This window comes from Corvus hawaiiensis, chromosome 26 (genome assembly GCF_020740725.1).
Source record: "Corvus hawaiiensis isolate bCorHaw1 chromosome 26, bCorHaw1.pri.cur, whole genome shotgun sequence".
NCBI lineage: Eukaryota > Metazoa > Chordata > Aves > Passeriformes > Corvidae > Corvus > Corvus hawaiiensis.
In genome coordinates this window covers 32,275,104-32,292,389 of record NC_063238.1, presented here as the reverse complement: position 1 = coordinate 32,292,389, position 17,286 = coordinate 32,275,104, and the positions used below count along the sequence as shown (strand labels likewise).

The 17,286-nt window shown below is 42.4% G+C and overlaps 1 protein-coding gene across 1 annotated transcript in view; it reads left to right on the top strand.

The window, feature by feature from the left end:
* The window catches only part of SNTB1 (syntrophin beta 1), a 110,295-nt gene that overhangs the window by 88,233 nt on the left and 4,776 nt on the right, over nt 1-17,286 (top strand). The window contains exons 4-6 of the mRNA XM_048286253.1: nt 7,323-7,462; nt 14,120-14,316; nt 15,837-16,027. Coding sequence (XP_048142210.1) covers nt 7,323-7,462; nt 14,120-14,316; nt 15,837-16,027 — 528 coding nt within the window. The remainder of the gene's footprint in view (nt 1-7,322; nt 7,463-14,119; nt 14,317-15,836; nt 16,028-17,286) is intronic.

The window sequence follows — 17,286 nt, the reverse complement described above, 5'->3', positions numbered from 1 at the left end:
ATTTTAAAAAAAGGTTTCAAATAATCGAATGGCTTTGAAACTGACAACTAGGTAAATAAATAAATCAGAAAAAAAGACAAGCATAAGATTTTTTTTTTGTGATAAATCTTAATAAGTAGATTTGGATTCCAAATTATGACTAATTTTCACCAAATTTTTCAGGCATCTGTGGCTGTTCCACATTCTTTAAAAATTAAGTGAAATTATTAAGAATTCTAATTGAATTTTTGCTTTTTCAATAAGAATGTCCAAATATTTCTCAGCACGTGCAAAATTTCAGTTGATGAAGCATAGCATACAGATATTAACGGTTTTTTGAAGGTAACACATTTTTGTGCCAGGCATGTAGGGAATTCCCTCATTTGCTCGAGGTCATTAGTTGCATTGCAGTCTATCAGTATTACTGAATATTGATCAATGACACACAGACTGAAATGACACAGTATTCTGGATCATCCTTCAGGCAACATAATAATGAGAACGAAACATCTTGTTCTCTCTGTATTGCTCCCCTACTATTTTTTCTTCCAGCATTTGTGATTTATTATGACCCTTGAGTAAAGTAGTCAAGTCTGTCAGTCTTCAAAAGGTACCAGTCATGATGGACCATTATTTCTGAGACTGAATATTAGGGAAGACAATGTGATAGACAAAGGCACAGAACATCTCCTGGGACAGATTTCAGTCACTATAGTTTTAATGTAGACATCAATAATTACCTGTCCTTCACCAAATAGATGCCATAATAATTTCAAATTGCATTTTTCATGTTTCAGCCATCATTAAAAACTACAAGCTGCTTTCAAATCAAAAGTCCACCTCCAGCATTCACATTTGATTGGATGATTTTGAAAAGTGTTCTTGAGCTGCTATTTAGAAATCCACACACTTTTACTGGATTGAAAGATGGCACTCTTGTATCTTCTGAGGCAATGTGTGTTATTACTCATTTATCCTAATGTGGAACCCATTTGATCAGCACCAGTCAGATTCAACTGTAAATTATAGACTCTTCAGGGACAGTTGAGTTGAAACTATGGTGTCTGCACATGGATTCTGCTCTTGTACAATTACCATTATGCCCCACTGATGATGATGAACTCCCTCAAAATGTGCTTCACCTTGGCTTGAACAGAAAACTCTGCTCACAGCACAACTCCAGCACACAGTAACGTGCAGGGCATAGCAGGGAGCAGTGGCTGTTCAGTGGCATACCTGTTTTCCTCATCACTGTTCTTGGGCAGTTGCACAGGAGATGTGGTAGAGCTTCCGAAGCCTCCAACACAAACTAGAATCCCTTTCCTTCTGTGGCTGACCCTGATGTGCAAAATAGCTCCATGGACTGAAGCAGAAGATACACAATCATGCTGTGCTTCTTCTGCATTTTTCCCAGGACAAGCCTGGCTTACTGGAGAAAGGGGACTGCTCCATTTTAAAGGGAAGTACGGGTTTTCCCCCCACCACTAGGGTTTTAGTGCTTTGGGGTCCAGTGGTTATTTTGGAGACAACACAGCTCCTCACCTCTCCCAAAACTAAGCTGCATCTTAGAAGTACAGTTTCTCCCAAATTTTAATTTTGTGATTTTTATTTCAATATTTATTCAACTTCAGGCAGCTGCTGTCACCAGCTTTTTGGTGATATGTTCATGACGCATGTTTCAGAAAGCAAGTTTACAGCCACTCTCATGTGCAGTCTGAAGAGCCCAGACAATGCACAAATAAGTTATGCATGAACACACAACATATTAAAAGGTGTCTGCTAATAGCATCTTCACTTCTATCCTGACTGTCCATGCTCAGCAGTGCCTGTAACTGAGGCTGTCAGTGTATTCCTGCTCGGGGTAATGCAAGAGTTGGATCAGTGTGGTCCCTGCTGTGGTTCCCACCTGACCTTCGTGGCTCTGGTTGCTTGCGCAGCACTGGTACCTTGGCCAGTTGTGTGCATCACTTGCTCACTGCTCACTGCTTACAGGAGGCAATATTGTGCCCTTTGGAGGATTTTTGTGTGTGCATCGACTTTAATCCAGATCTGATAATGGCACAAGCCACCTCTGAGCTGTCACTGAAGTCAAAGAAAGAGAAAAACAAGACCAGACAGATTTTCATTAGCTTTTTTTTTTTAAACCCTAAACAACGTGCACATTATTTTCTGTTTAAAACTACAGAGTTTAGCAGCAAAACACATCTCATCTGTGTGTAGTATGGGAGGTGTTGATATCCCCTGCCTACAGCTGTCACTTACACCGTCTCCTGCATTGCAAATTGCCTCCCATCAAATGAGCTCACAGAAATATCAGCGTTGTTGCATATGCTGGGGTTTGCAGGATGTATTTCTGCATCCCTGCTGTTCATCTTGCAAAAACCCTTTTCAGTCCCAGCTGTTATTTTCAGGAACTGACAAGTGGGTTTCTGTAAGTTAATCAAATTTATTCTAAACATGGATGTAAGCCTTCATCAAAAGACAATGAAAAGGCAAGAAATATGTAGCAGAACATATCCCAGCCTGTGTCAAATCTCAGCACAGAGAAGAGGTAAAATAGCAAGAAAATTCTTTCTTGGTTGTTCCTCCTGTGCTCAGTGTAAGAGGATAGTGTAGGTCTGGGATTTGGGAGGAGGTGTTGGAAAAGGGGGTTAAACCACTTACTGTAAACATAAACTTGCTGCCTACACAGTGGTCTTGGAAAAGACACATTTTAGATACTTGCTGCAGTGGAGTCTGCTGGCAGTTTATAATTTGTTTACTAAACAGGGAATGTAATTGAAATGTCCCCTTTGGGGTAACAAAAATATAAAAGCTTTTCAAAGTAGACCAAGGCCTCTAATTTAATTATCTGTGAGCCTCATAGATTAAAAGTATTTTTTCATCCATTCCTGGCAGCCTGAAGTAGATGAATAACTGAAATTCAAAGAACAACCTTTTGAAAAGGAGACCTGGCAGATGAAAGAGCAAAGGTCCAAACAGTTTGTAGAAGGATTTATCTCCACTGAGATGCCCACTGTCTTTATGGCAACTAATTATATGTGAAAACTCTTAAAGGTTTGGAAGCTGTGATACCCATTGGAGGAGACAGGGGTCCCCATCACTTCAGGCACAACAAGCTGGCTCCTTTGAAACACGGCTGTGTACCAGGGGAGTTACTCCTTAAGGGTACATTGTGAGCAGTGGCCAGAAAAGCAGCAGGAGCAGAGTGGCCATACGGGTAGTGCTGAGCTTGTGTCATTGCTTGCAGTCAGTCCTTCACACCGCAGATCTGGTCCCAAAGCAAAGCCTGGAGCAACACTGCAAAGGCATTGGGGGGCAGCCGGAGCTCGGGCCCTCCTCGGTGCCGTGGGGTCTGGCGTGTCCCAGCCCCGCGTGTGCCGCCTGTGTCCTGCACTGAAGCGTGTTTGCCCTTGTGTCAGCCAAAGGCTGATGGCCAAGTCTCCGTGTAGCTGCTGGAATACAGCAGCTGTTCTTGCACACGTTTTGTCTGCCCCCACATCCCCGTCTGTTCCCGCTGTGTCTGTCATAGGAGCTGCCCCAGCAGAGACTGTGGTGTCCATGTGGAAACACGGTACACTTGACCTGACTTTGCAGGGGATGTCTGTGTCTGTACAAGTCATGAACACAGGTCTCCTCTGGTGTCATCCCAAGCCCAGCCATCATGTTGTTATACGCAAAAAAATTAGATTTCACCCCTGCAGCACATTAAATATTTTTTTAATTTGGAAAGGTAAACCGAAGAAGTGCATATGGGAAAAAGTGGCATTTCCACTTAAGGGGGTGAGTAAATGAGGAGCAAAGAGGTTTGGAGTAGCAAAAAGGATTCTTCACTCCACTTGGTTTTTTTTCTTAGAAAGTATTCTCCCTTTTCAAGTTTTTGCTTTAAGACTTTGATCTAGAGACACAGTGTGTCTAGGAAAGAAAAAAATCAAGTTTGCTTCTGGTATAAAGATTTACAGCTTAATTGAAGTGGAATTTCACCTGGGAATATAAGCAGTGACCCCAGTGACACATAGAGAGGGAACACTGGTACCTGTTGCTTGGAGCTACTTGAGCAGTGCCCAGAACACCAGCAAAATATTTACTGATTCATTTTGTTGTGGAGTACTGATTTTTCTTTTCTGTAGTTCATCTAGATTTGATCTAACAATTTTGACTTTGAAAAAAGGTTGAGTTTGAAAAGTTTTTTAGAGTGGTGATTTATTTGTCTGCAACAGAGATCAATGCACTTTGAATTGTACATGCGCAAGTGGGAACTGGAGCAAAGAAACTGTAGTGCAAGTGCCAGAATTCTGCAAAATTCTGGCTAAGAATCTGGCCCTAATTATTATCTAAAACAGTGCCTCTAACATGTATCTCAAATGATATTTAAATTTTCTCTTACATAGGCATTTCATGTTATCTTTATGGTATGTCAGATATTAAAGCCTTTAAAACTTGAACAAATCCTTCACTTAGCTGGCAATAAGCAGCATGTTTTTTGCTTTTGTTTTGCAATTTGCTATTATACCCATGCTTGGTATGACATTGCTTGATCTGGATTAATTCCCCATGCTGTTTTGTGAAGAATGTGCCCTGTAGGCTAATGGTATATTTGCAGCCTCTCTTCTTCCTTTGTAAAATTTGCTATTACTATTTACAAGACAGCATGTTCTCTTTGACACCTTCCAGAAGTGCCAACTGCCTGTTGAACAGCATGGCATCAGCTGTTACAGCCTGACCCAAACGGTACAAAATAAGGGAACAGTGATACGATTCAAGGTTTTTAAGGAAAGGCTGTATCTTTTAGATCAGCTGTTAGAGTTGGGAAAAAACAGACAGGCTTTCAGGCCCACAAATCCTTCTTCAGGTCTGAGATAGCAGCAGTGTTGCTTCCAGCAGCATTCCTCATCAGTGAGGCAGCTATGGTCCCAGCAAGGTTTTAAAAATGTGCTTCGAAGTGTGTGTATTGCATGGCCCTTCTCACTGGGGAGGGCTGCACAGCAGAACACAGGCAAACATTGTTCCTCTCCTCGCCTCTTCCCAGTACACACCCGACAAACAAGGGATCTATCCGACAAGGAGAGGTAGTGTAAGGTCACTTATTCTTGAGAAAAATCTTAAATACCTTATGACCAAGCCACATCACCCTGCTGTTGGGAAGGACTGGGGCAAAGCTGTGGGCTTCACAGTGCAGGTCGTTAACTTCAGGGTTCATGCTGGAATTCTGTCTCCTAATGTTTACAGATGTCCAGCAAAGAGTAGTGGTACTAGCCACCAAAATTAGTTTTATTCTCTTTCTTGTGATTGCTTTACAGGGAACAGTGTTTCCTGAAGTTTCTGGAGTCACTCTTGACTGACCAGCCACGTAATAGCAAAACATGTGATTGAAAATGCTACACAGGCAGGATGGTTCTGCAGAAAAGCTGTGAATAGTTCCCATAGTCTTTGGATTGCTTGTGGTCACAGAGGTTTCATATTTATCTTCCTTTTTATTTTCTGGAAAACTTTGAGAGTATGTACTAAAACCTTTCTAGTTAAAGAACACAGGCAGGTGCTCCAAAATTAAATGTTAACATTAACTGTAACATTTACTTAACATGAACATTAACTGTGACACTCATTTCTATGTTCCCACGCTAGGAACTGGGGTGTTAACTGTAGTTAATAAATGTGGTATTAAGAAGCTGAGGATGCTTTTTGCTCACGTGAATATTTTCATGGTACATGGACTGTGAGAACTCTGGATTTTGCATTCTTTTGTGAGTGTAGTAACAGGTGTGTTAATTATGTGGCTTCTCTATTCGGCCCTATTTGAAAATGAAAGATTGTGTTTCAAGAAACTGTCACCACAAGAAAATTGTAAATAAGTATTAATGCTTCTGAAGAAATTGAAAGGATGAACTGTTTATGACTTCAAGAGAAATGAACAACCAGTGAAAAAGTAATGCTGTAAACAGGAATATGATTATTGGAAAAGCTTAATTCAGAGGGAGAAATACATCTTAAAAATTGCACAAGCCAAAAATCTTAGTTTAAGATCTGCTTTGGGCATTGGTGTTCTGATGTAAAGGTATGTTACATCAGTCTTGAAAGCCCTTGAAAGTTTAGAAATTTGCAGGAGCCTGGCTTTGTATAAAACAACTGTTTCAAATGTGGTTCTGAATTATCATACCTGGGTGTGCCACTCCCAGCCTGGCCAAACTTTGATCCCTTTTATATTTCTCCACCCAACGATGTGCCCATGGCAAGTAGGCTGGGGTCAACCATAGAACAGCCTTGATAGCTGCTTCTCTGTCCCCAAAGAGGTTTTAGTGGAGGAATCATGTAGATGACCAGATTCTCTGGTGAATTTCAGAATTTGTTTCATTCCTTTCAGTATCCAGCAAAGATGTTTGTGTTTGAAAGCATGGCTGTGAGTGTTACTATGGACCAGTGTTTCTTTTTCTTTATGTGCACCAAAAGGAAAATTATTAGTTTGTCAGTGAAAGGGCTTCATTCTTGCTTAAAACAAAGGTTCTTTCATATTCCCAGCTATTCTAAGACACTTCTATGCTGCCGGAGTAGAATATGTAAAAACCAGGATCCGTACTTGGTCCCCATAACAGTAAATGTGTTGCCATGTGGACATCACACATCTAACCTGCAAAGTATAATTCCACATCTGGATTCTACAGCCAGTAAAGGGCTCTGATGCCCCAGTCTTTAGACATCTTTGACAGACAGGTTTGAAATGTGAAGGCAGATCCATCACCAAGTCAGTGTTTGAGATCAACCCCACATTTAGGTTGGATCTCTTTATAAACTGGCACTTGTAAAACTGAAGGAATGCTATGAAGGAAGGAGAAGCAAAAAAAAAGTGAATTGCTGAGGAAAAAAGCGTCTGCTCCCAAACCACTAGTTTTTGCTACCTGACACTCTTCCTTAATAGTGATGATGTTGCAGCTTTTTTTACTCATGCAAACAGAAACAGCAGCAGCAGTGTCCAGCACTCAGGTTAATGTGCCAGCTACACATGAATGGTGCACATTATAAATATACATTTAAGGTCTTTCCATGCATACCATAGCTAAGTAACAGCCAGCTCCACCTCAGTGTTCTTCCAATACTGCATTTATGGAGTAGCCTGTAGTAAGGGAAGGCTGGAAATGGCAGTGCTAATGGGAGCAGCAGATGACTTTGCATGTTATTCCATTTCTGCTGCATCTGATTATAAATTCAGGTGGGAGATGTCAAAAAGCCAAAGAAGTAATACTCTCTTGTGTTCATCTTCTCACCCAACTCGATATGTTGTCTTATCTGGCTTTGCATGCTGGTAGTTTTGTCTCTTGTTGTTTCTATGAGACTTTGCTCTTTTCCAGGTGCCAGGAGACAACGAGAAGCACTGGAAGCCAGTGTTAGTGGTTTTGACAGAGAAAGACCTCTTAATATATGAGAGCATGCCACGGATGAAGGAAGCCTGGTTCAGCCCTGTGCATACCTACCCCTTGCTTGCCACCAGGTACCTGTGCTTTTTTATCATGACAGCTGTCAGGAGCAGTGGGAACAGCTGAGTCATCCAGGAATGTGTACGGCTGGTGCACAGCTGTAGCCACACTTGAAATGTTGTGGTTGGAGAAGCGGGTTCTTCTTCAGTGGGCCGATGTGCTGAGCTTAACTCCTCTCTTCTCCTCCATTTCAAGTTCTGGCTGAGGCTGATGGCCAGAAACTCACTGGGATTTTGGATGTGGCCACTTGGCCTGGATACAGAGGCAGGAGTGCTGAAAAAGCCATGATCTCTATCTCTTGAGATTCCTATCTCAGTGTGCAACCTGTGAGCTTGGCAGAAACACTGTGACTTCCAGCTGCTCCTTCAGGCCGAAAAAAAGTGAACTTGTTGCCCCAAGTTGAACATGCTGGTGTGGCAGTTCTGCACCACCAGTTTGGGGCTTTTGGAGAGTTCCACATGTGATGGAGACACTTTCAGCACAGCTTCTGTTCCTGCTCTAGCAAATGAATTCCTGGCTTTTTTTAGCTTAAAATGGTAAGCTTGGAAGACTCATTCTTGAATCTAGGTTGGAAATAACCATTGGCATTATTTTGAAGGTATCCATTAACACTAATTCAGAGAGAGCTTTCCCATGGTTGCCTTTATTAAGTGGAAACTGTTTGTGCTTCTCGATGTGAATCTTAATCATGTTTCTCTGCCAGTATGGTCAAAGGGATTGAGAAAGAGCTGTTGTTCCTTGTTTCAGCCTTGCTACAGAACTCTATTATACCATTTTCAATGAGTTCTCATTCAGAAGGGCTGGTTGCCCCTGGCCAGAAGCAGTGGGTCTTTTACTGCACTCTCATTAGTTGATTTTTGTTCTCTGTCTCTCCCCAAATGAACTGAGGCTTTGCTGCTAAGTCATTATGTTAAAAAAATAAAATTGAACTCACTGATTTACATTGATGGTTGTTTGTCCCAGTCTACCTACCCATGACAAAGCTTTCAGACTTCCTGGGAAGCCAGCTACTGACTTCCTCTTTGTTGCTGTAACATGCTGTGAGAGACACCAGCTTTGCAGCGTGCTTGCATGGTGTAGTGCTGGATGTTGACAATTCCAGGTGGTAAGTCCCAGTGAAAGCTGGGTAAAGTATTGCAGCTGGAGCCTGTGTCCAGGTGTGTCACTAAGCCTTAGAGTTTGAGAAGAAAGAGCGCCCCAGCAGAAGGTGATGCATTTTCTCCCCTTTTTTTCGGGGTTTCATTTTCATGTGGGCCCAAATCCTCCTTAAAGTGACTGGAGATCTTGCAGTGCACCCTGCCTCTTCCTGGCCACACATCGTCATGTGTAAAGATAACTCCTTGGTGAGTATCATCAGCCCCCATCATCAGTGAGACCAGTTTACTGCATCAAACAATCTAAGTCCACATCTTGGGGCCTGTTACTTAATTATTTTGTCTCAAGCGGTCACATTTGATTGCAGATGGGCTTGCCTTGGGTGGGGATGGTCATCTCCATGTCTGATGGGACACCTGCCTGAGGGGAAAAACATTGGTCTTAGTGCTGGAAGGGAATGAGAAGCTGTGCAGCACGTGTCAGGCTGCTGAAGGGTCTTTACACACTGGGAAGAAAGTAAGGCAGGATGGTCTGTAAGAAAGCCAGGGCACAGTTCAGAAAGGACAGGTGCAAAGTTCAGTGCTGGGGAGTAATCACCTCTGCTGTTTTGGCATGGAATATGAGCAACAAAGTAGTTGCTCTGCCAGGAAGCACCTGAGCACTGTGATAAAATTGCTTGACTCTAACGTGTTATGTTTTTGAGAGGGGAAAATAAAGACAATCAGCTTGGGTTATAAAAGAGGTGTTGCATTTTGGGCAGATGTAGTAATCATACCTAACTACAGAGAATGAGTAAGGCCTCAGGTGATACTCCATGTTTATGAGAGGCAATGCACTTCCAAAAAGATGCCAGTTAACTGTGGAAGGTCTAGAAGAAAGCAATGCAAATATATAACATAGATACACCATCAGTAGGTGAACACTTAAGAAACCCTAGTAGTTTAATCTAGAGAAGTCCATGGAACACATGTCAGTATTTTCAGGTATGAAGATAAGACACAATGAGGACAGAGGAGTATCTTTTCTAGATCTTTCCTGAACACAACAGGACATAGTTGACTGCACTTGTGCCAGGGAATTGGTGAGTTACTGGATAGGTTCTCTGGGAAAGGTGTGCAGTCCTGGGGACTTTGAAGGATGGGTGACACACAGCACAGTTAGCCCTGGTCTGTGAAGGAGGATGTGCTGGGTGACCTCCTGACAGCCCTGTTTCTGTGATTTCTTACTAATATCACTGAATTTAACACCCAGATAAAAAGACAGCAACTATACAGAACTTGTCATTCAGAATGGAGTCACAATGTGATAAATACACATATATGCATGAATCTCCAAGGTGAGCAGATTACATAAATGGACAGATTCCCTAAATCATTACACCTCCTGTTTTGGATGATTTTGATTAAAACCCTGCAGGGTCCTGCTTTTATGATCTGTCACACTGAGTACAGTTATAACAAAAAAATACAGTGGGTTTGCTGGTGGTATTGACTGCTGTGTTCATTCGCGGTCAGTGATTCCCCTCCTCGTGATGAGTTTTTTAATCCCCTCTGTGCATTGATCAGTGCAATTTAGAACTTTTCACCTGGAAAGTTTGCAGAGCACATGTTGTAATCTTAGCTGCTCCCATCTTTCAGATTTCTATGAGTCCTTGGGAAAACATTTTTGCTTAGCTAATGCATATTTGAAAAGCTGCTGAAACTGGAAAACTTTAGTGCCAGATACTGTACAGAGTCATGCTTAATCTACCCAAGACATAATGAGCAGAGAAAATTGGAAAGTGGTAGAAGGATTACAATTTTCTCACAGTCCTTTAACAGCAAAATTTCAACATGCCCTTCTTGTTTGTTGGTAAGTTTGCCTACAACCTATGGATGCCATTAAGACCTAAAAATATTTTCCCATCAGTCTTTTCCAGCTTTGTGTGGAATATAAATAATAGCTCAAATAAAACTGAGATCAGATTTAAGTTGTTCCTTTAAATCTCTGCACGGGGAGGCACGGGAGCTGGCACACAGCCCTGACTCCAAGGACCTTTTTGTCATTATCTCTGTTTCAGTGTTTCCTTATGCCTGAATAACAGTGCCTCCCTCTAGCATGGGAATGGGGCTTAAGTAATTACATCTTAAATGTTTGCAATCAAATTCCATTATCTACCATAGCCAGATATGAAAGGAAAGGAAAAAAAAAAAGCAGCCCATGTTGGGCTCTGATTAAAGATCAGGTAAGGAGCTTTTGTATACAGCCGAGATCTGTAACCAGAAAGTATTAAAGCAGTTTGATAGCTAATGACATGAAAAGATGGGGAAGGAGTTAGGGCACTGATGAGTCATCTGGTCAAGTGGGCAGAGGGACAGGCAGAGAGAACTGGGTGCCCTGAGAGCCGTGAGGTGTATGAGGTGCTGTGCAAGTTCTCTGCTTGTCTTCCCAAGGCAGGGAGGGGGATTGTGGTTCCCTCCATGCAGATGAATTGTGAGCATGTGCATAGGTTTCCAAGGAGTACAGCCATTCCAGGGCAGGTTTCAAATGCTAAGTCAGGGTGACATAGGAAAGGTCAGATGGCAGTGGTGTTCTAACCAGCAGAGCTGCACGAGTGTTGATGCATTTGTAGCGTGGTCTCTTCTGAGATAAATCTCAAGTGAGCAGCTGAAGGCTTCCTTTGAATGTCAGTGCTGGTCTCACTGTCCTTTCTGAAGAGGCCATTAGATCTGGCTGTTGCAGTAAATTGTTGAAACTCTTCCCATAGTATTAGGATGAGCAGCAGGTCCCAGTGCATCCCACCCTGCACCGGCACTTCATGTTGGACCATATCCATCTTGCTATCACACGTTTGCAAAGAATAGTTATAAAGGTCTCCGAAATATAGAGAGACAAGGGAGAAATGAGAGAAGATTAAAAGTGTCTCCCTGGCTGCCGGGAGCGTGCCAAGGGTTGCGTTTTTCAGCCGTGCCGGGACACCCGGCCGTGCCCAGCCTTCTCCTGCCCTCTCGCGGCTCTGCTGTGCCGGGCGGAGCCTGCGGCGCTCGGGGCTCAGTTCTCGGGCTCCGGTGCTCAGAGATTCCCCCAGAAACCTCCACGGAGCAGAGAAACCTTCAAAGGCTGCGGGTGAATATTACCAGAGCAGGGCCTGGGGTGCTTCTTCGGCTCTGGGGTGCAGCACACACCACACACACAACCTCCCCTGCAGTCAGGGTGATGGGAGGCAGGAGCGAGGGAAGCCTTCTGTGAGGTTTCTCAGGCTATTTTTTTGCCTTTTAAGGTATCTTTGTGGCCTTTTGAATAAAATATCTTCTATGTAAATGAAATGGCTCACATGAATACAACTCTATTAAAGCTTGGGAATCCTTTGACCTGTACCCAAATACCTCAGTACTGACAGCTGGTACATAAATAATATCAAATGTCCTCCTGCATGTTTGTCTAGTTCATGTTTAAGTGCATGACTTTCCAAAGCATGATCTGGAGTTGCTTGATGGAAAACCATTTTTAAATAGTGAGACTGGATTTTTAATAATGAGGAGATAATAAGAAAAGGCAGGCAAGAATCAATGTTCATGTTGGATGTGTTCACATACTTTAATTTGTAAAGTACATCTTCATTCTATCCATATGCTGAAAAACCTACAATAGAGTACTATGGATACAGCATGAAGGTGTGGGGGAGTGGGTAGTGGTGCTGTGTGTTTTGGAAGGAAATCAAACATTGGAACCATCTGTTTGTTATGTATTTGGTAACATAAATAATAGAAAATTATTTTTAGTACAGCTGATGAGCACTGCATAAAGGAGATGACCCAGGAAAAAGGTGAAATAGTTTTATTTCTAATGACAAACTTGTGATTTGCCAGGCTGCTTTTCCACAGCCCAGTAGCAGAAGGCAGCATGAGAGCAGTGGCCATGCCTGTGCCTGGGTGACCGGCCAGGGACAGACAGCAGCACATGTCACTGGAGATTTCAGTTCCCTGATTCCTGCCTTAAGTATCAAGATGTGGCTTCCCCTCAGAGTTTGTACCCTCTCACACCGAATGAAAGGGAATTAAAATTTTTGGTTTGTTTGTTTGCCACTCAGTCCCCAGCTGGAAAATCTGCCCATAGTGCAGATAGGAGGCCCTGAGTATCAAAGCTGAGTGGGGCATTAACTCAGCCTTTCTAGAGGGAAAAAAGCCCTTCTTGTCCTGCCCAGACACAGGGCAGGGCATGTCTGACCAGGATACTCTGTGTCTCACTTCCCAGGAGCTCTTGGGACCATAAAATCAAGTTGGATGCTCAAAATCCAAAGAAAGTTTCCATGAACTTGAGCATGAAAAAATCTTGCAAATCTTGTAGTGGGGTATGAAAGAGGGGTGCATCTGTTTGGCACAATGTGCATCCCAAATGTCAGCATGGACTGTCAGGGAACTGGAGAAAATTTCAGATGCCCTGTGGCTGGTGTTCAATAACTGAAAAGCTAAAGTTGTGCTTTTTCTTTCCTTTCTGCTTTTTTCTATTAAAATATTCCTGTTTGGTGGCATAGTCTTACAGTGTCAGCTAACAGAAACTGTTCGTGCTGATGCAAAACAATAATTTGAGGGTAAATTAGCATTCAGAAGATTAGTTTAATTTAATGTTTTATCCTTTAGCACAAGTGTTCTACTACCATGCCACATACTTTATAGATTCCTACAAAGTATATTGTTTGCCTATAGAAAGGGAAACAGAAGGCAGAAGACAGAAATAAGCTTTTCAGACAAATTCCATTTTGCAATTGCCTCTGAGGGTTAGTCTCCAAATCTCAGAGTGATGAGCTCCCCTGGATTATTCTTTTCAGATGAATCAGTGTTGCGTCCCTGAGTGAATTCTGTGTTGACTGTCCACACTTCTAGAGGGGAAAAAAAAAAACCAACATAAAAGGGCAGATTAAAGGAAGAATTAATTTTTATGAGGTATTGATTTTCTCACTCAAAAGTATTCCCTGCCATTTTTGTTTGCCCAGATAAACAAGCCTTTCCTGGCCGCAGGAGATCAGCTGTTGATGCTGGGCAAAAAACTTAATTGCAGACAAATGTGAGAGAATTCCAGATTATATGTAGCTGCAACATTTTGCCTTTTACAGGTTCCTTATGGGAAAAGTAAGTACAAGACAGTATTTTGGCATCTACATATTTTGAAGAGCTTCTTTACTCAAGAGTATTTATCACTGAGTTTGATGGCAGATGTTTAAGCTTTAGAGGAAATGCTGCTTCATAGTGGAAGCTGGAGTCAGCTGCCTCATCTGAGCCAGCACTCGTATCTGTGGACCAGACTCCATCACCACAGACCAGTCAGGGACGTCTCTCAGTTCCTTATCCAAAGCGGTGTTTTGTACAATTCATTAAGAAATTTTGGGACATCCATGTCATCACCTGTATGTCCAGCTGCTTCTGTGCTCACTGCCTTGGGCCTTCACTCTTCTGCATGAATATAGAGGAGATGCAAGTTCTCAGGCTCCCAGCCACATGTATTTAGGAATGTGCAGAGCAGATCTGTGCTCAGGTGGGGATTTTGGTGCAGTGCACTGTTGTTAGAATTCCCTGATGTGTTTTCATATCCAATTGCAGGTTGGTTCATTCTGGCCCAGGAAAAGGCTCACCAAAGTCAGGGGTGGATTTGTCTTTTGCAACCCGTACCGGTACAAGACAAGGGATTGAAACCCATCTGTTCAGGACTGAGACCAGTCGAGACCTCTCACTGTGGACAAGGAGTGTAGTGCAGGGCTGCCACAATTCTGCAGAGCTCATCACAGAAATCACCACATGTGAGTAACACCTGCAGCGCCACAGCTCCACACCCCTCCTGTGATGCTCGTGGCAGTTCACATTCCTTCTGCTAGAGGTGATTAATTTTAAAAAATGTGTGAGTTTAGGATTCTGTGTGTTTAAAATACTGTCAGGTTCTGAGCCAGTCCCAGCTGGTGCGGTACCTTTGTGCAGTGACACAGTCACTGTCATGCTGACTTTTGGATTTGTTTTCAGTTATGTAGTCAGCCATGGAGGCCTGCATGTCACAGAGGAGTGATTGTCAGAGGTTTGCCCAGAAACCCACAGAAAAGAGCATTTTTCTGATATTCAGGAGACTTCCATGAGCCCAGCAGAGTTTCTCCTGCAGAGGGAGGAGGCAGAAGAGGACTGGCACATTCACAAGTGTGAATCGGTCATTTATTCACCCAGCTCTGTACACTAGAGAAGAGTAAAAAACCAGAAACCAGTCTAATAACCTCATTTTGATGGGTAGTCATTTCCCTTCCTGAACATCAAGGTGTCACTTCTCAGCACTTCTGTAAATGCAAAATCAACAGGAATAAACATACTTGGCTGCACATGCTCTGCAGTGATGCCCTGTTTGGCCAGGTAGCTATAAGCCTGGGGTGGCTCTGGGGCTTGAGGCTGGGCCTTTCTCTTGAGTGCCCCCAGACTTTGCAGTCCTCCCCGTTAGTCCTACAGTTGGCAGGGCTGTTAATGTTTAATGTTATCTTCACTTTCCCTGAAAATGTGTGAGCAGGAGCCAAAGCACAAATCCACCCATGCCAAAGGGCAGCTCTGGTTTCTCAAAGCTCAGGTAGAGCCACGTGCTGCTGAGCAGGGGACTCCTGCCTGTCTGCTGTGAGGCCCCGTCCCCCACAGGGAGCTTAGGATGCTCTCTGAGGGCCTCCGATGTGCAAACCAACCAGAGAGCTCAGTGGGAACCAGCTCAAGGACAGGTCCATCTCCTCAGCACCATGACATGGATGCCATTCTTTCCAAAAGAAAGAGAAAGGCATCAGCCCCTTCTTTTATCACAGTGCTTTTATCCCAGTGCCAAGGATCCTTCTTGGCAGAACTGTTCATAGGAAGGTGATGGAATAGAGAACTTGGGATGTGAACACCAAAACTCTTCATTCTTTAATTTGGATCATGGCCTTTGCTTCAGAGCTGAGGGGAAGACACAGACTTTCTGCTGCAGTAGCTATTATATACAATTATCTGCACCCTTTTTCAATTACCATGACACTAATGAGGACTCAGGAGTGTCTTCATCTTTGTCAAAATACTTTAGGGAAACCCTTTACAGCTTCTAATTTTCTCATGCATTGTGTGCCGTGTTTATTGATTTTGGCTGTGTCTGTCAGATGCAACAAGAAGAGTAGCTGTGACTTTGCCAAGGTTTGGAAGGAGGAAACACCAGTCTGAGCCTTCTTAAACATAAGTACACTGGTTTTTGTCAGCATGTAGATGTATGCTGCAACATGAAGAACTGCTTTTAAGAATGTGACAGACTAAATTTTGATTTCTTCTCCAGCTTGCACATACAAAAGCCAGGAGTGCCGCTTGACCATCCATTATGAACATGGATTCTCTCTTACAACCGAACCACAAGATGGTGCCTTCTCCAAGACAATTGCACAATATCCCTATGAAAAACTGAAAATGTCCTCAGATGATGGGATAAGGATGCTTTATTTAGACTTTGGAGAAAAAGATGGAGAAATTGTAAGTACTGCATTTAGCAAAGGGGGATGCATGTTACCATCCCTTTGGTGGTCCTACAGGCTGTGGGGGTACAGAAGTTGGACTAGATGAGTGCTGTAGGTCCCTTCCAACTGAAATACTTTATTCTTTTTTGTTCTATTCTAAGAGTTGGCCAGTGCCAGGCTCCAGTACCAGTATTTAGACACTGTGCTTTCTAGTACAGCATGATGATTGGGCTTTAGAAGGAGATTAAAAAAAAGACAGTTAAAATTGTAGAACCATATAAAGAGAAATATTTGTCACATTTATGAACAAACTATACCTCTAAATAGCCAGATGTTAAAATTTTTGTATGTATCCATTTCACTTTTTAAATGATTGAGAGTGAAAGAACTTAAGAATGAGACCTTATTAAGTCTGAGGTACACATAGAGGCTTCATGTTATGACAACAAGCTGTGTTTTAGGTGTTTCTGAACATGTAGTTACTTAAAAAAAAGAAGCTACAGATGTAGTGCAAACTGTCTGAGTAGGCCTCTAAGCTGTCACAATGCCTAAAAATAAGGTGCATATTCCAATGAGCAGTTTAGATCCATTAATTATGAATGTAAATGGTCTTTCCTCACAGATTTTTTCAGCAATTCCCAAACATGGTGGGTGCTTAGTTCTAAACATCATCTTTGTTAGCACATACTCTGCGAACTGCTTATTGTCAGGCTTTTGAAGGGAATTTCTTACTAGCTGTCAATAAAGTTGATACATGATTGCTGGAAAGGTGTTACAAGTGTGTGAGATCACTTAAAAAAGCAAGGGTATCAGTAAAAACCAGGTTAAATATTTAGCAACAGCATGACAGAGTTCGTTGGCAAGATTCAGTCTACTACCTATAAGACAAGGCACACCAAGGAAAAACAAGCAACAACAAAACAAAACAAAATAAAATCCAGGCAATCAAAACAGAAATGAACTGAGAACTATCTATGGGGGTCGTGTGTGTGTATTAAGGTGCTTGTGACAAAAGGATGGTGAAGGCAAGGATAAAAAGGAATACAGCCTAAAGCTTAGCAGCACTCAAACTTTACAGTACTTTAACTTAACTTATACCTTAAACCTAACAATTTAACAAAGGAACAACACTTAACTTACACCTAAGTTAAATTATAACTTAACCGTAACAATTTAACAGAGTGAATAACAGCATTTAACCCAACTTAGAAGTTGAACGCAGCCAACTCAAAAGAAGAACAACACTCAGCAGCATTTAACTTAGCTTACAATTTA